The sequence below is a fragment of the Hipposideros armiger genome, unplaced genomic scaffold (genome assembly GCF_001890085.2).
Source record: "Hipposideros armiger isolate ML-2016 unplaced genomic scaffold, ASM189008v1 scaffold_96, whole genome shotgun sequence".
Classification (NCBI taxonomy): domain Eukaryota; kingdom Metazoa; phylum Chordata; class Mammalia; order Chiroptera; family Hipposideridae; genus Hipposideros; species Hipposideros armiger.
This window is the reverse complement of record NW_017731446.1, coordinates 1,797,855-1,821,184: the sequence shown is the minus strand read 5'-3', so window position 1 is coordinate 1,821,184 and position 23,330 is coordinate 1,797,855. Positions and strand designations below refer to the sequence as shown.

The following is a 23,330-nucleotide window of genomic DNA, read 5'->3' as shown; positions in this document are numbered from 1 at the left end:
CCTGCTTTAGCCTTCACTTCCCACTGTGCAGAGCCTAGAGGTCAGTCAGAGGTGAAAGCTTAGGATGTTCTTGGCCTTTTCTAGATGTGGTTCCAACCCTGAACATGCATGCGCCCCTTTAGATTCTCTGGTATACATGGGAACCTTTCAAAGCTTTTATTCCCCCATGTATTTTTTTCCCAGACTCCTTCTTCCCAGGCTTTTTGGTCTACCTACTATGTGCCCTCTCTGTTATCCCTTGCATCAGGGGTATATGTCTGGTGTATATCCTTTTAAATGCCTTTAACAAATACTGCCCAGAAGGCTGTTTCATCCCTGAGAAAGTTCCAGGGTGGGCTAAACAAAGGCAAGTTTCTTAGCGAATCCCTTGGGGAATTTCTAGACGTGTCAAACCACACAACCACAATTCCTTGAGAACAAAGTCCACATTACCCTCTCTGGTACCCACAAGCCATGCCAGGAACATGGGCTGCCATCCCCAGGGATGCCACCATGCTGGGGAGTGGGGGATGGTAGGTGGATAAGTTAAAATATCATAACACTCCCTTACAGAATTTAGCAGTTTCTTTCTTCACAGCATTTCCTTGATTGTTGTAAGTTTCTAAATTAGTTTCCAGAGCTCTGATAAAGTTGATTCTCACAGTTTTTGCCAGCTTAATTCTTGGTTTAGTGAAGGGACATAGTTTTGGAGTTCTCTACTCTGCCATTTTCAGCAACATCATTCCTATATTTTTATAATTTAAAAAAAAGATTCCTATATACTTTTCTGTGAATTGTGTGTTTACTTCCTTTGTCCCTATTTTATTGGGTTATTAACTTTTTCTGATTCATTTACAGTCCTTTACATAGTAGAGAATCTAGCCAGTTGTCTGTAATAGGAGTTTCACATATGTTTCCCAGTTTGTCATTTGTCTTTTGGCTTTGCTTGTGATGATTTCTCCAGTCAGGGTTTGTTTTTGTTTTTGTTTTTCTTTTTCTTTAATGTAGTTGAATTTATCAATCTTTTTATATCATGACTTCTGGACTTTTGAGTCATAATTATAAAAGGCCTTCTCCATTCCAAAGTTATAAAATGATTCTCCTATATTTTCTACCAGAACCTTTATTGCTTAATTTTCCCACATTTAAAACCTTGATCCATTTCAGATTTATCTTGGTATATAAGTTGTGATTAATAGATTCAACCTTTTCCTCCCCAGATGTTCAGGCTCTTAAACAAGAGATATTCTTAAGTTTGTTTAACAAGTATCAAATAGCCTTTGAAAAATTCTTAGTACTAAATTATTTGCATTGCTCTTGTTTTAGGATGACCTGGTTCCTAATCCTGGCCCTTGCCATTTAATTGATATATGAACTTGGACAATCCATTCACCTAGTGGGAGCCTTCTGTTTCCTGATTTGCAAACAGTGATAATAGTTTCTGCCTAACCTATTAGACAGGTTATTCCAAAACTAACCAAGACAATGTCTATGCCAAGAGCTGTAGCCGTAAAATGCCAACCACAATGTAAGAGTGCATAAATGATAAGAATAAAATCATAGCAGCACTTTATATCTGGATAGTGCTTATTCCTATCTAAATACAACAACTCTCACAACCTTGCAACAACCCAGCACAGTATGTGGTACATAGTAAGGTGCCTGATAATTACTTGGTTGGAGATTTATTGTATCTCTATTGAATCTTTTCTATTCTAAACGGCAGTTATTTATTCGACTGAGCGAAGCACTACAAACTCACGAATTCATGGAAATTACGCTCAGGGTAGAGAAGTACAATCTCCAAAATAAATAAGTAAACCATATAGCATGTTAGATAGTGAGCAATGCTAAGGAGGAAAATGAGGCAGGGAAGTGAAAAGATTGTTGGGGGTGGAGGGATGCAATTCTGAATATGGCAGTCAGAAAGCCTCACTGAGAAGGGGACATTTGCATAAAGACGTAAAAGAGGTGAGGAAGTGAGTTGTGTGGCCAGCTGGGGCAAGAGCCAAGCTGGCAGAAGGAACGGCAAGAGCAAAGGCCCTGAGGTTGGAGGATAAGCAGAAGCCTGAGTAGCCAGTGCGCAATGAGCAAAGGAGAAGAATAAGGAAGGCAAAGGGGACGAGGAAGGGGGTCAGATCATGTACAGCCTTAAAGGGCATCGTAGGGACTTCGGCTTTTATTCTCTGAAAGGTGGAAAGCCACTGAAGGATTTCAAAGAGAGTAAGGACATGATGTGACTCAGATTTTAACAGGATCCCCCTCAGTCTGCTGGGTGGAGAACAGACTGAAGAGAGGGCAGGCGAGAAAGCGGAAGACTCAGTAGGAGGCATTTGCAGGCATCCAGGCAAGAAATTATAGAGGCTTCCATCATTTTCATAGGAGTGGGAGGAGAGGAAAAGTGGTCAGACTTTGGATCTTTCTTGAATGTGGAGCAGACAGGCTTGCAAATAGGTTGGATGGGATGTGGGGTGTGAGAGAAAGAAAGAAGTTCAGGATGACTCCAAAGTTATTGTTGGATGGATGGACAAACAGGTCACTTGTTAATCCCGTTTTGCACCTGGGGAAACTGAGGCCCAGAGAGGTTAGGAGACCCCTCCAGGTCGGTACTGCACGTTGGTAGCAGAGGCCAGGCTAGAACTGCCTGCAGCCAGGACTCTGCAGCAGTGGGGCCTTTGTCAATGTGGAGGCACGAGCTGGGGGCGGGGCCTGGGTCCACCCACTGAGCACCTGCCCACTTGCTCCTTTCTGCAGAGGGAAGGCTCCGCAGATGCGCAGCCCCACCAGGTGGGCAGCCTCACCCTCTGACTGCCCCGTGGTGCTGCGGAAGCTCATTCGCAAGGAAGACATCCGCACTGGCTGCAAATGCGTAATGAAGGCACCCCTGGTATCTGACGTGGAACTGCAACGCTTCCTGTTGGCACCCCGGGACCCCAGCCAGGTGCTGGTATTCGGGATAGTGTCGGACCAGAGCCTCACCAGCACGGAGCAGCTCCATTGGGTGTTCAACACACTCTACAGTCATCAGCAGCAGGGCCGCGCCTCACCTTGCATCCAGGTGGGTCCCGGGCCCAGCAGAGGAGGCCCTTGGGTGTGAGGGCGAGGAGGCAGGTAAGGAAGACCCCTAGGGAGGGCTAGAACTGGCTGAGAGGTTACCTGTCTGCCTCAGCACATGGTGAGGGCTCTTTGCACGCACTCTTCCTATTGTTTGCAATGTTTCACCCCCACTTCTCTCTCTCCCACCCATCCTCGTATGCCGGCATGAATGTCACCACAAGGTGGTGACTTTTCTCACCTTGAGACAAGGTCAAGGCCCTGTTGTTTTCTTCCAGAGCACTCACTGCAGTTTGTGGTTATGTACTGGTGTGAGTATTTAGAGCAGAGCTGCACTCACCACTGGACCCTCAGGGCTCAGGAATGCTTGTAAACAGTGGCCAAGTACCTACTGTGTGTCAGTCCTGTGCCGGGCCAGGGGCTCCACTGTTGATTCAGACACGGCCCTGGAGGGCCTCCCAGCATGGTGGAGCTTAAGTAACTAGCAGGCCTGGACGAGGGCCATGAGAGGGTAGCTCTGGGCTTGTAGGAGCTGGGGAACAGGGTCTGCACTTCTCGAGGGTCAGGGAGAGTACCCCAGGATGAGAGGGTTTTGACAGATGGCTGAGTTTCTGTCAGAGCCAGTGGCCTCTGCCAAGGTGAACAGGAGAAAGGCCGCTCAAGGTCCCATTCATTGTGGTTAGAGTCCTAAGGTCCATCAGTCAGAGGCTCATGGAGCCCCCCGACACACACACACACCCCACCTCTCCCTCCCTCCCCCCCAGCTGTGTAGTGGTTTCTAAGTGTCATCATCCTGAGTCAGCAGCCATTCCAGCAGGGTTAGCTAGCACAGTTCAAGGGATGGCCCTATTCCCAGACCCAACTGAATAGAGGATGCCACGTGAGCACAAGAGCTTCGTGTCCACCTGGTGAATTCCTTAAACCCTCTTTGCCCTGGTGCCCTCTCAAATCCATTGTCTTTGCCCTGTCTTCCCTTGGCTGCAGCCCCAAATTCTGAGGTTTTGTGTACACCCTGCAGACACCCTCTCAAGCCCTCCTTCTAGGAATGCTGCCCCCCTGACCCTGTCATTCCCACCCTCAGGCCTGCACTCCAGCCAGTGGCAGGCGCTTGGCATTGGAACCCTTCTGGTCAGAAACCAGAAGGCTTTTTTCTAGTCTCATACATCAAAACCACTTATATTTTAAACTTAGAGAAGGCTTTACTTTATCTTGGAACTATTAATAGTTCACTAATAATTATCCATAAGCACAGGAATGCATGGAGGTGCAGCCCAGCCATGAGCAGCATGAACAGGTACAGGGCCTGGCCTGAGGTGGTTGAAGGCCGCAGTGGATGGGCAGCAGGACTGGAGGAGTGCAGAGGGCGGGACTGGAGGGTGGTTTCGGATTACACTGACTTTGGTTCCACCATTTGGTGCCTTAAGACAAATGTTCCAGAATGTCCTCTTAACTCTGATAGCTAGAACACCAGGTGTAATTCTGGATTTCACATTTTAAACTGAAAGGTCAGGCAGGACAACTAGAGGCACCTGAAATAAAAGGCAGATAAAACCAGAAAGCATCACATTAGCTGTGTTAATGCACCCATAGCATCCAGAAAGGAGGAGAAAGAGATCGGCTTTGCTCTGGATTGACCAGGCCCTACTTCAAGATGTGGGTTCAGTTCAGTAGAATTGAATGGATTTAATGACTGGGATGTGTCCAAAGGGGCAGCCAGCAGTGGAGTAGGGGGAGGAAAAATCCTGGAAATGGGTACACCCCAGGAACACGGCTCCCACCTTCAAATCTCCACAGGGCTTCTCTCAGGCACAGGGAACAGGCATGTCCCACAGGCCCCAGAAGGCCAGTCTAGTGGTGGATGTCACATGGTGGGGGCGATCATCTCCGTAACAGTCTTCACTAATAGAGGACCCTAAATGGATCCGGGGACATTCTCTGGGATGACTATGGGAAATGTGTGTGCAGGGGCTGAATGGCCCCTTTGAGCAGGAGTTGGGAGGGGGTGTTGTATGGGGCTCCAGGACTCAATGGGAACCTGACTTGGCTGAGAATGTGGGAATCTGAGTGTATTCTCTTGGCATTGGGGTGACGGGCACTCATTCTCTTGGCAGTGCCGGCATGACCCCTATCGCCTACTGCGGTATGACCTGGACAGCCCCCTGCAGAGGGACCCGCCCCTGCTGGTGAAGAAGTATGCTGTGGTGCAGGGGATGGTTCTGGTGAGCCGGAGCCCAGCAGGGGGACTTGCTGCCAACTCCCTGCTGCCCCAGTCTCAGCAGCCTCTACCATTGCAGAGTCCCATATGTGGGAGTGGGGAGGAGGGCGGGCCTGTGGGATCCTCTCCCAACCCACGCTGTGGACCAGAGAGCAGAAGGACTGACCAGAGTCACCCAGCACATAGAGCTGGGGCTGGAGCCCAACCTCCTGTCCTCAGCCTGACCCCATGTGCCCCTATCCTGGAGACTGAAGGGACGCTTAGCCAGAAAGCCAAATTCTCTTTACCTGTTTATTTTAAGTAACTTTTACTAAAAACATCACTTATAAAGACATGTACCGGGGGGCCTGCCGAGTGGCGCATTGGTTAAGAGTTGGCTTGGGAGCGCAAGCTCTGAGCAGCAGGGCTGCAGTTCGGATCCCACATGAGGGCCAGTGACGCTGCACCCTCTACAGCTAAGATGGTGAACAACAGCTCAACCTGGAGCTGGGCTGCTGTGAGTCGCCGGCGATGGCGTAGGCTGCAGTGGGCTGCCGTGAGCTACTGTGAGTGGCTGGCAGCCGGTGTGAGCAGCCAACGGCCTGAGCTGGTGTGAGCCGCCGTGAGCGGCTGTCCAATGGCTGGCAGCCAATCTGCCTCACCCGGGAAGAGCGCAATGATCACAATACCAACATGGGCCAGTGAAGCAACGTCCTCCACAACTAGACTGAAGAGCAAAAGGACAGCAACTTGTCTGTTCCCCTTCCCCAATTCCACAATAAAATCTTTAAAACAAACAAACAAACAAAATATACCGGGGATGCCCAAAAAAATGTATGCACATGACTTGTATTAATCTTTGTTATTGGTATCTATTGAGTATTACAATTTTAATACATTTTTTTTCTTTCTTAAAATGTGTTTACATTTCTTTGGCACCCTGTATATTCATAGTAGAAAATTTGGAAAATACAATTTAGAAAATAATTACTTCATCATATCGCCCAGATTGCCTCATTTGTTCCCACAACAAGGATGTACCAGCATCTGCTCAGTCCAGCGCTGTGGGAGGCCCTGGGCCACACCCATGCTAACTTTTTGGTTTCTGGCCTTTGCAGTCTTTTTTTGACTTTGGGGTCCTGCTTTTTTAATTAAACGGATGTGAGCACTTCCCCATGTCTTCAAATAGTTTGTAACACCTGATTTTTATTGGGGAATTGGGGGATGGGAACAGTGCTGGGGAATTGGGGGAAGGGGACCAGACAAGTTGCTGTCCTTTTGTTCTTCAGTCTAGTTGTGGAGGACGTTGTTTCACTGGCCCAAGTTGGCACCATCATTGCGCTCTTCCCGGGCGAGGCACATCAGTCGCCAAATTCTGGACGGCTGTTCACTGCAGCTGCTGATTGCTCACGCTGGCTGCTGGCTACACACAGTAGCCCATGGCAACCCACTGCCACAGGGGCTGCAGCCTATGCCGTCACCAGCAACTCTCAGGCAGCCCAGCTCCAGGTTGAGCTGTTGTTCAGCATCTTAGCTGTAGAGGGCAGCGTCACTGGCCCTCATATGTGGGATCCGAACCGGGGCCCTCTGGCATCCCAAGCCAGTTCTTAACCACCGCGCCACTCGGCCAGCCCAACACCTGATTTTTTAAACTGCTATGTAAGAGTCTGTTATTTTTCTACCTGTGCTGATTTTGTTGGGCCTTTTAAAGTTTTTTCCTTTTTCTTTTTTTTTTAATGTCATGACAACATTAAAATGAGTATCTCTTTACATAAATCTGTGGACAGGTCTCTACTTGTTGGAGACTGACATGTAGAGGGTGGGTACACAGAGAACTGGAGGACAAGATCCTGCCCTCAAGGGACGCCCATCCCATGGGACCAGCTGATCAATGCATCAGTGTGGGTTAGAGGCAGAGCAGACCACCTGCCTCTGAACAGGAAGACACCCTTCGGCCCCAGGGTGTGGGAAGACATGTGTGAAGTGACATTTGAGCTAGTTGGTCTGGCAGGGGGCAGAAGTTAGGATGATGGGGCTGCCCTCTGACCTGGGGGGCCTAGACAGGGGACAGTCTCCGCTACACCTCACTGGGTGACATGGGGAGGGCAGGACCCCTTCCCCGGCCACCAAAGAAAGACCCGGATGCTGACACAAGTGGCATTGTCCTGAGATTCATTGCCCGTGTGCTAAGGGCCTCCCCTCTGTTTCTTTTTTATCTGTCAGCAGATGTTTGCTGGGGGGAAGCTTCTTTTTGGGGGAAGCATTTTGAATGGATATGGCTTCAGCAAGCAGAATTTGCTAAAACAAATCTTCCAGGCACGACAGGACTGCAAGATGGGCCACTTCCTGCCGGAGAACTACAAATTTAGGTAAAAGGGAAAACTCCAAATGGAGTGGGGAGGATGTGGGCACAGATGGGGTGGAGGGGAGGGAGGTGTTATGGGAGAGGCACTGGCGAGCCAAAGATGAGTGAGGTGAGGAGGGGCAGAGATGGGGACCACGGCCTCAACTTGAGCTCCATGGTACAAGCTGATGTGCGAGGACTTTGCAGGTGGGCAGGGCGGGAATGAAAGCAGGGAAGGGGTGAAAGAAGCTGTGCTGTTGGTTTCTTTGGGCACAAGCTTGGGAAAAGGGCTCTCTTGGAGAAAAAGGGACAGAGGATTTCTTGCTCAGTGCTGGTTTCTGTAAGAGAAATATGAAGACGGGTTTGGGCAGGGGCCCCAGGGACACCCTCTCCTTTTGTCCCACGGCACCCCACCCTGCCCCTTGCTGTGTGCAATCACAGTCCTGCCACTACTTTACCAGCAGGGCCACGCAGACAAGGGTCATTCATGAGGTGATCTCAGGCCCTTGTAAAAGGAAGTGGGGTGGCCTGGCTTAAGTCAGCCTCTCTGCCTCTGAGCTTGGGCTTTTCAACCAGGTGGTGCTCCTCTACTGAGCACCGCCTGGGCCCAGCTTGGGTGAGATGAGCAAAGATAGGTCTTTGGGCTCAAGAAGCTTACAGCCTGGTCCAGGAAAGGAGCCTGGAGGTCATGACATTGCTGAAGGCTGTATGAGGAGGTAGCAGCAGATTCTAGAATGTCTGGGCCACATGGTGCAGCAGCAAACCGACTGGGTCAAGGGTCCCGAGATGGGGCTGGAGCCCCTGCTCTGCTCCTTACTAGCTGGGTGACCGTTTGCTTTCTAATCCTGACTGTCCTCACCTTTAAAATGAGGGCAAAAATGTCCACCTTGCAGGGTTATTGTGAGGATCTTATGAAAGCATGTTTGCTGGAGTGCTTTCTAAACCTGCCTGCAGATGTGAGCTTGCCTATAATTGTACCCCCACTGCACTAGTGGGGCAGCCCCGACTCCTACCAGACCCGTCAGCTCAGCTTTCTAGGAGTCCTTCAGCTAGGCTCTCCCCATGCGCTGAGTTTGGGCCTTGTCAGAATGTCCGCCTGACCCAAAAGAGGTTTGGGGAAAATTCACTCCAGAGGAACCATAGAGGTCACGCCAGAACCCCGGCATCCTGGAATGCTTAGTGGAGAAGGCAGGGTCCAGAAGAGGCTGCGGACATTAGGAAGGGAAGATGCTGACAGGCGCAGAGAGAAAAGGCACTGAGACCCAAAGCCTGAGACTCAGAGGGAGGGTTTGGAGGTCCTCGATTGGCAATTCCAGGGGAAAAGGAAGACAGAGGCAGTGGGGCTGCTCAGGTTTAAGTAAGACGTACACCAAGACCAAAGACCAAAGACCAAAGGGAGTCAGGGGAGGACACCATTAGGAAGTCCCAAACTGAAGATGAGCTGAGGCCAAAGAGGACAAGCAAAGGTATTTTCAGAAACATTCAGAAAGCCAGTCCTCCTTCGGGGGCGTGAGAGGTGGGGAGTGGGTGCTGCTAAAAACTAGTTACCAAAAGATGCAGCCCTCCTTTGTCTTCTGCTGTCCTCAAAAGGAAGATGACCTTTAATGGAACAGGGCAGCCTATGCCTAAGATAGGCAAGGGGGCCACTTTAGGAGCTGTATGAGCTGGGCAAACTTTCTGCTCTCTGTGTGCCTCAGCAAGAATAAGCATAGTTTTCACCTGTATTGGGTTGTGATGATTAGATAATCAATACATGTGAAATGCTAGCACATCACAAACGTTTACCGAGGTTACAAATTATAGTTGTCAATGCTATTGTTGTTGTTGTTGTCATCATTGTTACTACCAAAAAGAGTTCCATGCTCTTAATTTGTTATATCCAAGGTTTCTGAAAGGACTTAATGGTATGCTTATCACAGTTTTCAACAATTTTTGAGGAATGGTGAAGAAAGGATCAGAAAACCACACACACAAATGGTGTAGGTTCTTGAAAGGGGAGAGGGGCAGATTCTTGAAACGATAAACCAGTAGGGCTCTTCCTAATTCTAGAATGGCTTATTAAGTGGACAGTTTGGAAATACTTAGGGAAAAGGGAATGGAATCTACAAGAAAATGTTGCCATCACAAGAGCTCGGTTATCTGTATCTGTGAAACTAATCACCCCAAGCTCAATGGCGCAAAACAACACAATTATTTGTTATTATTGTCTCTGATGGTCAGTGGGCCAACTGGGCTAAGCTTGGTGGTCCTCGCTTGGGTCTCTTGTGTAGTTGCAGTCAGAAGTGGCTGGGGCTGGAGTCCTCTCAAAGGCTTGCTCACTCACATAGCTGGTGGTTGGTGCAGGCTGTCAGCTGGGACACTTACATGTGGCCTCTCCACGTGGCCTGGGCTTCCTCACAACATGGCAGCTGGGTTCCAAGAGCAAGGCCCCAAGAGAGCCAGGTGGGAGCTGCACTGCCTTTTATGACTCGGCCTCTAGAACTATATAGCATCACCTTCCCCTGCATGTGAGTCCCTAGGGCCAGCCCATGTTCAAGGAAGGGGAACAAGACCCCACCTCTTAATGGGAAAACTGTTGAAGAATTTGTGGACATGTTTTAAAATACCCATTGACCCCAATTCCTCTTCCTGCAGGGCAACTATAATAGATCAGTAGTGAGAGGCGTGCTATTAGCCTAGGTTATCTGGATTTGGGAAGACAGTGGGTGAAAGCTCTTAATGTCCTTATGGACCAGATAGATAGATGTGGCTCAAGTAGACATAGCTCAGGTAGCTATACCCAGTGAATGGTGATCAGTGGCAGCATGAAGGACAGACCCCTGTGCTTGGCCTGTCCACTTTTTTCCTAAACATGTGACTCAGCTGTGCCCTAGAGGGGGAGAAATGACCGAATCGAGGTTTGCAGTATGCTCAGCCGCCAAGAGGTGGTTTGAGAGAAAGAAGAACAAATGTTCACCTTTAGGCTTGGAAGGTTTATGGTCAGTGGATATGAAAGTCCCAGCATGACAGACTATGATGCTGAAAAGAAAATCTAAAAAGGCAGAGAAGTATCGGCGTGCAATGCAAGGGAGGTGTAGTGCCTGGAGGGCTAATGCTTCATTTCTGGGTCTTCTATTTCAAGAAGGATGTTGTCAGACAGCTTTGCATTCAAAGCTGGGAGCCTGGGGGTGGGGCTCACCATCCCTTGGTGGGAATCATGTCTTCCTCACCTAGAATTTTAATTTGCTTGCTTTTGTACAGCTATAGTGGGTAGAGAGGTAGGGGTAGGGGTGGGGGAGACAGATCAGCAAAGTAAACGCAAGGAGGGGGCAGAGCTGGGAGTCAGATCTGGAAAGGTTGGGACGTCGCTGGGCTGGGGCACTTCGGCCTTCTCCTTTCTCAGGAGCCAGCTACAGAGACAGTCCTCAGTGTGGGCCTGGGATCTGTGAAGCCGCTGTGGAGAAGCAAGGGCTGTGTGCAAGGAAGATGAGCAGGGTCTATCTGTGACTGGTGAAGGAGCTTGGATGCAGGGAGGCAGGGCTCCCTGCTGAGGCCTTGAGCCCCAGCCGAGATTGGGGTTGCTTCTGCCTAGCAAGTAGACTGGCTGTGACAGAGCAGGAGGGTGGGGGCAGGCCAGGCAAAGGGCAGCTGCGGGGAGGCTGTGGGGCCACTGGGAGAGCCCCACACTGACTCAGGCCTGAGGGGCTGGGGTCACCTGGGGACAGCTCTACCCTGAGGAGCAGGCAGTGGGCTGGGAAGGGGCTGCAGGTCTCTCTGAATGTGTTAAGCTGTGCCAGCGCAAAGGGCTGGGTGTCCTGTGTCACATGCCCTAGGCACCCCACGTCCCTTCTCTTTTGTCCTCTTTGCACCCCGGGGCCCAACACTTAGAAGGTCCTTGGGAAATGTTCACTGAATGATGACCTAGGGCTGATTTTATCCCACAGAGTCAGAGGTCAGGTCAGAATGAGGAAGGGCTGGTTGACAGCGTGCTGATAACTGCCTGCCATGCCCATCCAGCCTCATCTCATTTACCTCCAGTGATGGGAGGCTCCTCTTTGCAGATATGACCCCCTCTTTCAGCCTATAAGTCATGCCACTCCTTCAGTTTCTAAGCAACTACTGCATGCCCAGCCTCGTGCTCCGCACTGGCGATTTGGAGGTGAACAAGACCTTGAACTGCTTCACCTTCACTGATCCAAAGACCCAGAAACTGATGTTGAAAAGAGTGAAAGGCACTAATCATTAGTGAAATGCAAGTCAAAACCACAATGAGATACTGCCTCACATCCATTAGGATGGCTATTATCAGAAAGAAAATAAAACCAGAAAATGGCAAGTGTTGATGAGGATGTGAAGAAATTGGAACCCTCATTGCACTGCTGGTAGGAATGTAAAATAGTGCAGCTACTATGGAAAAGAGTATGGCAGCTTTCAAAAAAATTAAACAGAATTACCATATGTTTCAGCATTTCCACTTCTGAGTATATACCCAAAAGAATTGAAAGCAGGGTCTCGAAGGAATATTTCTACACCCATGTTCATAGCAGCACTATTCAGAATATCCAAGAAGTGGAAGCAACACAAGTGCCCATCAATGGATGAATGAATAAAGAAAATGTGGTCTATACATACCTGAAATATTACTCAGCCTTAAAAAGCAAGGAGCTTCTGTAATATGCTGTAACAGGGATGAACTTTGAGGACGTTATGCTCAGTGAAATGAGCCAATCACAAAAGGACAAGTGCTCCGTGATTCCACTTCCGTGAGGTCCCTAGAGAGTCAGATTTATAAAGACAGAAAGCAGAATGGGGGGTGCTGGGGGCAGGGGGTGGGGGGATGGGGAGTTAGTGTTTAATGGGTGTGGAGTTCCAGTTTGTGAAGATGAAAATTTTCTGGAGATGGATGGTGGTGATGGCCACATGACATTGTGAATGTACTTAATGCCACAGAACTATACACTTAAAAATAGCTAAGATCGTAAATTTTATGTTATGTTCTTTTAACCACAGTTTTAAAAGGGAGGGGAAGGAGATGCTCTGTGGGTGCTTGCAGCTGACTGGGAAGGAAAGGGGCTGTTTCTCTCAGCTAGGGAGCTCCCAGCAATGGTGGTTTAGTCTCCAAAGCCCACCTTCTCCTCAAAGCCCACACAGCTCCTGGCTGCACCTGGAAAAGGGAGGGCCACCCTGGTAAGAATCAAGCGGCACCAGGTCTCACTCTTCCTCTGGCCACCAGAGCACCTCCCACCTGCTCCACCGACCTGTCCACATCTGCCCCTCACAGTCTGTCCCACAGCCTGGAATTCCAGCGTTAGCACGTGAAGGCTTCCTGGCGTGCTCCATGGTGCATCTTCCTCGCATGGGAAAGAGCCTGGATGCACAGCCAGGTGGGCAAGGAGAGCGAGCCTGTGGTGCAGCGTGGCCTTGCAGGGAGCTGCCATGGCCTTCATCTTTGACTCCCCAGGACTGGGCTGAGTGAGGCTGCACCAAGTTAAGGCCCAAAGAAGGCTCCTAGTTCCAGGAGTGGCCTGGAGACAAGAGCTGCATGAGGCTTAGGCCCCACTGTCCCCTGCTCACCCTATGCCTTCTTTCCCTCCTTCGTTTATTGAGCAGCTAGTGATGGGTCACTGGGTCCACGCTGGTTTGGCCTCTCCTTGCCCCCTTGGCTTCTCTCTGATGTCCTGCAACTTGGGGGTAGACTACCGGGGGTGGGCACATAGCTCTGGGGATGCACGGGACTCATCCTCACCTAGTCAAGCTCTGGGGCCCCAGATGGAGGGCACAGAGGGAGCCCCAACGAGGGAGTGCTCAGTAGGCTGGACATTCAGGAAAGCGCCCAGTGGAGTGGGCAGCAGCCTAGCTGGCAGGACAAGCGAACACACATGAGGCAGCATCTTGAGGAGGTGCTCGCCTCGTTAGTCTGGGCTGTGTCCTGAATGCTGAGGGGGTCACTCTTCTCTGCCTTCCTCGTTGGCCCGCGAAGTCCTCGTCTTGGCCAAGAGAGGTCACACTATTTGCAGGCCTGTGTTTCATGCCTGAGAGCAGAGGCTCACTGCAGTGGGGACCAAGACGGGGCAGGCTGTGACACAGGAGAAGAGGACACAGGGCAGGAAGGGCTGGCCAGGCAGGAGAAAGCAGTTTCTCCACCCAGAAACACCAAGAAGCTCAATGTGCCAGGAGTCCCTGAAGAGGAGTGATGGAGATAGGCGCCATGTTAGCTAAAGGCAACATAGGGCCCCCTGATTCTCACCAGGGCGGCCCTTCCTTTCCTGGTGCTGCCGGGAGCTGTGTGGGCCTTGAGTAGGAGGGTGGCCTGGGCAGCTGTGTGACTAGGATGGCTATCTCTGGAAGATGCCCTGGAGGGGCAAGGCCGCAGGAGGCTGGAGCTTTTGACACACCCTCTGTGCTGGGAACTCCCTGAAAGACTGGCCTCCATAGCACAGGCCAGAGTTAATTCACAAAGGGACAAATTGTCCCCTATTAGCTGGTAAGCTACCCAGGTATGAATATGCTTCCTTCTCCATCACAGCTTGGGCCTAGTGGGGGCCTGGTGGGGCCTCCCAGTGATGTCTCGCCCTGCCCTGGTCACACTGGCTCTCATCATGTAACCTGCTATGGCAGCTTTCACCTGGGGGTTCTTTCCCTGAGCCCCGCTGGGCTTGGCTACATTTCTCCGTTTAGCTGTGCTTTGAGTTCCTAAGAGATGCCAAGCCATGGCCCATCCTGGGAGCAGGGGCAGGTTGCGTGGGGGCGAGGAGGGTCCTAGCACTGCCCTGCCTTCCCTCCACCTTGCGCACTGCAGTTTGCCAAGCCCAGGAAGTCTCAAGAGACTCACTCCCAGGGCCTGCTTTCCTGCCACCTCTGTGCACCCAGGACTCCAAGCGGATGGGGGAGGCACCCTAGTCCACACCTGGGGGCCACAGAGCACAGATTCACACTGTTGTCAGTGCAGCCTCTGCCACCTGGACTTGCCTTTTCCGTGCTGTCCACAGGGCCCAGCTTCAGGTCCAGCACAGGACGGTGGGGAGAGGAGTGAAGCCGTAGACGCCAAGCCCAGCTGTGATGTGGGAGTCTGGGAAGTGGGCCTCCTACAGAGAAGCTGATGAGGGAGGAGGAGGAGGAGCCCCCAGTGTACCCCTCCCACTGGAGCAGGGAGCCCACAAGGGCAGGGATGCGCCCTGAGGAGGCAGGGTGCCGGGCCATGCCACAGACTTGGCTTCAAATGTGTGTCACTTGCCCTTCCTGGGCCTCAGTTGTCCCCCTGTGGGTGGAGGACATCATTCGATGTCCTCAGGACCATTCTGAGAGGAGTGAGTTGAGAGAATTAAAAGCTGTAAGAGATGACGCACTCTGTAATGACAAAATGTCATGTGCCTTGTAAACTGCAAAGCCCTGTGCAAACTGTAACATGCATGGTCAACCACATAGCACCTTCCAAACTATCATGAACTTTATAAAAGACAAAGTCCTTTGTAAAGTGCGCCACCTGCCCCATAAATCACCAAGGGCTTTGGAAGCTGCGACGTGCCCTGTAACCTGCGAACCATCTTGTAAACTGCTGTGTGCCCTCTACCCAAACTGGAAGATGGACCTGCTCCAAAGCACTTAGTAAGCTGAGAGCCCTGTAAAGTCCTTTATAAACTGCAGTGTACCCTATCCCCTGTAAAGCACTTTATAAACCACAAGACACTTTATAAATGACAAAGCACCTTATAAACTAGAAAGGCAGTGCTATATATAATAAATGACATGTAACCCTCAATAGGCTTTGTAAACTGTAAAGTACCATCCATATGAAATGTGATCAAACAATATGGTTAATGTTTAAATAAAAAAAAGTTTTTACAGTAAAAGAACATTGCCATAAATCCCCCTCAATACTCTCCCCCTCTCTTCAAACACACTTATCCCATCGTTCTTGCCACTTTCTGAAGCAGTTCTGTAAGTCCTCTTTAGTGAGTGTCTTTACTTGTGCTGCTGTGGCTGCCTCCATGTCCTGAATCATTTTGACTTTGGGGAAGAGCCAGAAGTCACATGGTGCCAAATCCGGTGAATAAGGTGGATACACCATGTTTTTATTTGACAGAAATTGCCATACCAGAAGCGATGTGTGACACAGAGCATTGTCATGATGGAGGATGATTTACTGCACCCTTTAAAACACACCTCTCAACCGTAGCTCACATCCGACTGACTGCACCGAACTAGTTGAAACTTGTCACAACTGTTACTAAGGTGCAATGTGCCGCTTCCCGTATTGAAGATCCCTGCCTTTCCATTGGATGGCACTCAGCAGCAGCATTCACCATATTTTGTGATCACACGGAAAGGCTCCGTGTCACACATCGCTTCTGGTACAGCAAGTTCCATCAAATAAAAACATTACAGTGTGTCCTCAACCACTTTATTCACTGGATCTGGCACCATGCGACTTCTGGCTCTTCCCCAAAGTCAAAAAGACCATGAAAGGTAAACTTTTTGAATCGATTCAGGACATCAAAGCAGCCACAACAGCACAACTAAAGACACTCACAAAAGAGGACTTCCAGAACTGCTTCAGAAAGTGGCAAAAACAATGGGATAAGTGTGTTAGAAGTGAGGGGGAGTATTTTGAGGGGGATTAATGGCCATGTGTCTTTTATTGCAATAAAAATTTTAAAATTTAAGCATTCACTGTATTTTGTGATCACACCTCATATGTGTTGGGAAGCTCTTCACAGTTGTGCCACATGGTAACACTCCTACCTCTCACCCACCTTAGAAGAGTCGGGGAGGCTGAGTGGGAGCCAGGGTGGGGGACAGGCAGGGGAGGGCCAGGTCTCTCCTTGGGTCAGCTGTGCTGGGGGCCTGTGTCCCCCTCAGCTGCCCCTGCCAGGACTCCTCTGAAGATAGGATAGGAAGAGTGGGCCAGTGCCCCAGAGGAGCCAGCCACTGCCAGGCCCTCCCAAAGTGATGTTGCTCTGAGGGAGGGCACTCCACCCCTGCCAGCTGTTCATGCCAGCATCCCCCTTCAACCCAGGGAAGCCCACTGGGAGCCTGACTCCCAAGGCCTTGCTCACTCTGTCCTCAGGTACCTTGACAGCTCTTGGAAAAGAGGGGTCATGTTGGGCCCTGGGAAGAGGGTGTGAGCTCTGTGTGTGCGCAGGGACAGGGCATGGCCGAGCTGGCCCTTGAATGTTCCTCCCTGTCTGAAGTTGCCTCCCCACCTCCACACACAGGCAGCTGCCCCTAACCAACCCCAGCAGTTTTCAGCAAGGCTCTGTTTCAGCTCCAGGGTTTTGGGGGCACCGTGAGCCTGTTGCTGCTCTGCTCTGGTCAAGCCACTCTGTTAGGGGACTCAGAGACACGTGAGGTGTAGGCCAGGCCTGGTTGGTGAGATGACTTGTCAGCTCACGGAGAGGAGAAGCCTGCCAGAATGAGGCAGTGCCCAGGCCCTCCATATGTTAGGAGGTCGCTGTGGACCAGTTCATGAGGAGCCCCGGGAAGAACTGTTGGAGCAGGTACCCCTGCTAAGGGGTAACGGGTACTGGATAAGCAGGGGAAGGGCATGTTGAGGGATGCTTCTGTGCTTTGATCATACAGGCAGTGGGGAGCCATTGAAGGTTCTTGAACTGGGGAGATCAGAGTTGGGTTTTAGACTCATGAACCTGGCAGGGACTGGGTTGGCGCTCACCAGGATGTCATAAGCTTGTCATAGAAGCAGTCAGCATGGATAAAGGTGGTTTTAAAGCCACCTCTCTCCTATATTGGGGACCTGAGTGGGCTGAATGGAGAGGTTACCTTTCTGAAATGGAACAGGGAGCTGCCTTAATGCCATGGAGTGGTGGCCTTTCTGTCTGATAAGGGCCAAAGACACTTTCCTTTCACTAGAGCGAGTAGAAAGGTTTTTCAAACTGCTGGAGGGGCTGGTCTGCTGCAACCCCCAGATGGCCTTTTCTACTTGTCCCTGAGCAAGGATGGTCTTGACCTCCATCTGTAGATTCTTCCAGGGAAGCACCTGATCTGCTGTCAACAGGAATAGGAGTGTTCCTGTCACCCCAGCAGGATGGCCATGTGGCCCCACTGTCTTAGTCACTCAGTTTCCTCTGATGTCCCCACCATGTGATTCATTTGCTCATTCATTCACTCATACCTACTGAGACCCATATGCCCAGTTGCTAAGATCAGATCCTCCCCTCAGATGATTGGCAGCAGATCCATAGAGCTGTGAACCCTGCGCCATGAGAAGCAGTAGCGGAAATCACTCTTGCGAGAGTTCAAGGAGGGCTTCCCAGATAAAGTGACACAAGAATCTGGCCTTGAAGGATGAGTAGAAGGCCCAGTCGGAAGGGAGAGGGAAAAGGCAGTCCTGGCAGGGGCTAGGGTGGGCGAAGGCACAGAACGATTTGGGGACTGGGGAGCAGCATAGCTGTGGATTTAGTGGGGGCTGCCTAGGGGGCTGTTAGAAAAACTACGGTTTGGGATCAGATTCTGATGGGCCTTGAGCTGGGCTCACCCCTGCAGAAGTTGGGGAGCCACAGACTGGCTTTAAGTCAGAAATGCAAGGCAAGACCAGGGAGGATGAGCCCCTGGGCAGCGGCATGGACACTGGGCAGGAAAGGGTGAGGCTAGAAGCAGGGAGGCCCGAGAGGAGGCCAGTGCCCCGGAGGGGCCACTTCAGGCTTGGCGGGAATAAGGAGCTGTCTGTGAAGTTCAGAGCCTATTGCCTATATTTATTCCTAGAGCCTAGCTCAGGGAGTAGGTGCTCAAAATATACTCGTGGTAGGTAGGTAGGTAGGAAGGAAGGAATTTAGGGGGACTGTGCTTTCTGGGCTTCTCCCCTGCACTCCTCAAGTACCCTATGCCACCAAGAGAGCCCAGGGGCCTTCTCCTCATCCACCTCGGGCTGGGGCCCTGCAGGGGGGCCCTGGAGGAGCCCATCAGCCTGGCCCTACCCCTGCACCCTTACCATCTGGGAGCAGCGCCCCTAGGCTCAGCCCAGACAAGCCCCGAAGGATCTGATTTCTCAAGGGCCTCGGGTAGGCCTTTGCCCTTGTCTCCACTGCAGTGTTGCAAAGGGTCACTTGGACTTTGTGTGTGTGCTGCCCATGGAACAGGGTGGCAGAGTGAACCACGGAGGGAGGTATTAGTTCACTAAATGCAAATGTTGTGAATATACCTAGATTCTGTGACCCTGTTTTGGTATTTCTCCATTTTTAATCTTCCCAGGACCTTCTCCCCTCTCGCCTTGTCTCTTGTCTCCGAAGCACCCTGCCATTACACTAGTCACATAGCAGGGGCTCAATAAATATAAAGAGACAATGAATGAAAGGGTCAGTCCTGTCTTTGCCATGAACCTACGTACTGTGTGTCCCGCAAGCCCACCCTCCTCTCTGCTTTTGTCGGTAAAATGGGGACCCTGAGCTGCCTGCCTCTCAGGGATGCTGTGATGCTCAGAATCACCTTGTAACCCCAAAGTGTTTGTAGGCAGTGAATGGCTATGAAGCCTTGAGCTGTGGTACAAGGTGAGGAATGACTTGACTACACATGTTCATTAGTTTCTAGTGCGGCCATCACACCGTCCCACAAACAGAGTAGCCTAAACAGAAGTTTATTGTCTTGTGATTCTGAAGGTCGGAATTCCGAGATGAAGGTGTAGGCAGGCCAGACTCCCTGTGAGGGCGCTGGGGAGGGGTCCGTTTCAGGCCTCCCTCCTCGCTTCTGGTCGTTCCTGGGCTGTGGCAGCATCACTCCAGTCTTCACGTGGCGTTGCCCCATGTGCACGTCTGTGTCCACATGTCCCCTTTTTGTGAGGATACCAGGTATATTAGATGGAGCCCCACCCTACTCTGGTATGACTTCGTCTCAACTCGGCTGTGTCTGCAGTGACCCAATTTCCTACATACTGGGGTATTAGGGATTAGGACTTCAACATGAGAATTTGGGTACACTATAACAGTGTACACGACGACTCATTTTCTTGGCCTCCTGTCCGCCTTTGCTCACTTGATACAGCCCTTCTGAGCACAAGGACACAAAAGGAGCAGAAGGCAAGGGTATATAGGAGTTGGGGACACAGTTAGGACAGTTCCAACCTTCAAAAGAAGCCAGGGAAGCTGACGTCCAGTGAGCCTCTGGGTCCTCAGAGGGTCAGGTTTTCCCTTCACCCACCCTCGGGAGGAGATCAGCACCCCTTTTCTCTCCAGGAACTGGGACATTGAAGGGGCAGCTCCGAGTGAGAGTCGCTTGCCCGGTCACCCTCAGCTCTGGGTCTCCTCTGACTGTGCCTCCACTGAGCACTGCCCTCCCCTCCTTCCCTCCCTGCAGTGTTTCAACCTCCATCCTGGGCCTGGAAGACCCTGACTCAGTCAAGAGAATAATATCAGAAGACGTCCAAGGAAGCTTCTCCTCGTTGCCCACGGCGATCAACATGGAGGAGCCTTCTCCTGAAGCTGAGAACAAGTAGGTGGCCACTTTGGCCTGAGGCTGAGGCACCCTTCTGTGATCTGCAGAATGGGTATGGTGCACAGCAGGGCCCCTGGCTCTGCCACAGGCCACAGAGGGCACACAGAGCTAAGTGACCTTGGGCATTCACATCCCCCAGGGGCTCAGGTTCTCTCCAACAATCCCTGACATCTGGCCGCTTTTATCAACATGGTGACTAGTTGGGCATCGAGGCTGCTCCCTGGAGCTGCTGGCAGTGGTCTAGGTGGAGAAAATTGAGGCCTTTGAGATTGGAGTCTGTCAACGTGGTGGTGAAACCCCACAGCCTAGACCCATCTGTTTGAGAAGGGCAGAGACTGCTGGCTGTCTCCCTGCAAGAAACTTCCTAGGCCTGTCAAAAGTCCACTAACTTGGCCGTGTTCTCTGGGAAGCAAATCATGTGTTCTGCAAGAGCATGAACAATCACACATTTTTCATGAAGATAAAAAAGTAAATCTGTGAGCACCTAGAAAAGTCACAGGTGCCGCCGGGACCCCCAGGTTGGACTGACACCCAGAGGGCCTCAGCTGTGCAAGGTGGAGGGCTGTGCCCACCTCGGCCCAGGACAGGGCTCGGGGGCTGTCTAGACCAGCCCAGAATTTCCTTCTTTCTAATTTGATTTTTAGAGTGAAACAGCCTGACGTGGATCTGTACCCTTTCATCAAAGCCAGGAGGACCAGTAGGAAGATAACCGCCTGGAAGAAACTGGACTCCAAGAAGTGACGCTGCCCCGCTGCCACCCAGAGTACCTATGCAGCCTGGACGCAGCTCCCCCGCCCGCACCTGGCCACCCTGCCCTGCCTCCCCAGCCCCCACGCCCTTTCTCCAGCCTTTGTGTAATAAACAAGCTGCCTCCAGCATCTGGGTGAGGCCTCGGGCTAGTCTGGCTCTACAAGGCCAGAGGACCCCCAGCAGCCCTGTTCCAGGCCAAGTCCCTGCAAACTTGGTTCCTCCGACCCAGAGCTGCTTCTGAGGCCAGTGAAGTCAGCCCAGGGATCTCCAGCTCCCAAGGAAACAAACCTCTCTAAGGGGGGCAAGCCAAACGAGACTGGGGGGAGGTCTGGGTGGAGCTGAACTATGCCCTCCTCCCTTTCACTGGGTGGGGAAGGGCTCAGGTTTTGGCCCAGGTAGAAAACGGTGTGAGAGGGACAACAGAGGGGGACACAGAAAGAGAAAAGCAGAGCAGATGGGAGAAGAGACAACGGGGAAGACGGGGAGATGAGATGATGAGAAGGAGAGCAGGAAAGAGGGAGGCGAGAGGAGGGAGAGTGAGGGCGAGTGGAGGTAGGAGAGGGCCATGGAGGGGGACAGAAGAGCCAGTGGCAGGCCACACCCAGGGACCCGTTGGTGGCACCCAGAAAGCCAGAGCCCCCGTGACCCCCACGTGCTAACGTCCCCATGTAGCCCAGCCTCAGTGCTTGAGCTGACAGACCCAAGGAATCCTTGCCAGCATCAAGGGCCTAGAGATGGCAGCCCCTCTGGTGTGCTGACGCCTCCCTGGCGGCACCTGACAAGGGCAGGTAGCACAGCAGCTCTGGGCCCGCTTGTCTGAGGCCCCCAGAGTCACTTCCCAGGAGCAGGGTGAGGACCCCACAGGGCCTGCCTCGGTCTCCAAGCCCAGAGGAAACTTCGCAGCCTGAGCTGTGGGTGTCATTGACTGACGTGCTCTACACCTAACTGCAACTACTTGTGCTCTCTTTGTAATAGCTGCTTTTTTAATCTGAATTTTTTGAGGTCTAATTTTTTTATCTTTGTATTATTCAAAGGCTTTTTATGAATTACACGTTTGTCCCCTAGAAATGGATTTGAAATCATGTGCTCTGTTCTTAGGCCTGCATCTTTTTATACCTGAGGGGCCTCATATTTGTTAGGGGTCCTGGGCATCCAACCACTCTCCCCTCCTCCCATCCTGAGCACAAGGCCACACCAGGATCGGAAGGCAAGGGGAAGCAAATTCCGCCTCTGTCCTGGCATGCAGGCACCCTCCAGCCCCTCAGACACAGCTCTGCAAAGGTTGGAATGGAGACGTTGCTCACCCTCTTACATTCCACCCTGAACCCAGCCTTTGGGTCTGCATGCTCAGCCATGCACTACACAGCTGCCTGCACAGGGAGTGCAGACCTATCTCTAAAGGGCAGGCCCTGGCCCCACCCAGGTGCTCGCCATCCCGAAATGGAGCCCAAAATGAGCTGATGTGAATAGGGACACCTCCCACTGGTGGGGGGTGGGTAGCAAATGTCCACTGCTACATAATCAAATTGTCCCCTGGGGAAGAGAAAAGGGGAAGCCCCTTTCCTCATGGAAACACCAGGAAAGACAAATAAAGCTACACACACACACACACACACACACACACACACACACACACACACACACACACACACACACACACACACCACCCCAACAATGCCCCTAGCAAACCAGACGTGATGGGAAGGTGTGGTGTTATCTGAGAAAGTCATAAACTCTTGACTCTAGTAGCTGGATTTTGCCCTCAAGCTTCTTTCTGTCAACTTTTTCCTTAGATGTAGGAAGGTTCAGGCTTTCTAAAGCAAAAAGGTGTGGCAAGACTCAAGGAGAAGCTCCGGAGATGGCACACACATTGACACACATGCTGTTGCCATTCCTCTCAGGCCCTTCCAGGCATCATTAGTCAATCACAGCACTCTGAACCTGAGCAATGCCTCAGAATCCATCTTCAGCAAAGGTCCAGGCAGCAAAGGTCCAATCAATCACTAATCTTTGCCAGACATGGAGTAACCCTCTCTTCTACCTGGGCCTCAGTTTTTAGGAAGACTTCTTGGAGGAGGTGAGGGTGGTGGTAGAGCCAGAACCTAGAGAGTAGATTTTGTTAGGCCATCTTGCTGTATGCTATCTATGCCAGCAGGGAAGTAAGGGGCAATCTGATTGTTCCCTTCCCGGGTACTTAGCCTGTCAGGATGACATGTAATGGTCAGTAGCCCCAGGGCCTCTGGAGGTCTCAGGAAGATGCAGAATAAATCCAAGACCCCCCATTGCTGTGGCCCCTGACATGCCTCACCCAGAACCTGCAAGCATCTCTCGCTTCAAAAATCACAACCTGCTTCTCCCTGCGTCCTCCTCCCACCCAACCCTTGAGATTGTGGGCAAGTGACTTTGGTCTCTGGGCCTCTACTTCCTCATCTGTTAAGTGGGAATGACGACAGTTACCACCTCCCAGGGATACGGGTGGACTAAATATGATACTGCAGAGGAAGGACTTAGCTCTGCTTGGTAATCGTGGGTGAAAGGAACTATTTGTTAATAAAGTGATCAAAGAGTCCCCCCACCCAATGCCAACCT

The 23,330-nt window shown here is 51.4% G+C and overlaps 1 protein-coding gene across 1 annotated transcript in view; it reads left to right on the top strand.

The window, feature by feature from the left end:
- The window catches only part of CUNH3orf20 (chromosome unknown C3orf20 homolog), a 72,984-nt gene extending 52,115 nt beyond the window's left edge, over window positions 1-20,869 (top strand). The window contains exons 12-16 of the mRNA XM_019645950.1: window positions 2,734-3,037; window positions 5,145-5,252; window positions 7,454-7,596; window positions 19,854-19,988; window positions 20,636-20,869. Of these exons, the coding sequence (XP_019501495.1) occupies window positions 2,734-3,037; window positions 5,145-5,252; window positions 7,454-7,596; window positions 19,854-19,988; window positions 20,636-20,732 (787 nt within the window). The 3' untranslated portion in view covers window positions 20,733-20,869. The remainder of the gene's footprint in view (window positions 1-2,733; window positions 3,038-5,144; window positions 5,253-7,453; window positions 7,597-19,853; window positions 19,989-20,635) is intronic.
- The last annotated feature ends 2,461 nt before the right edge of the window (window positions 20,870-23,330 follow it).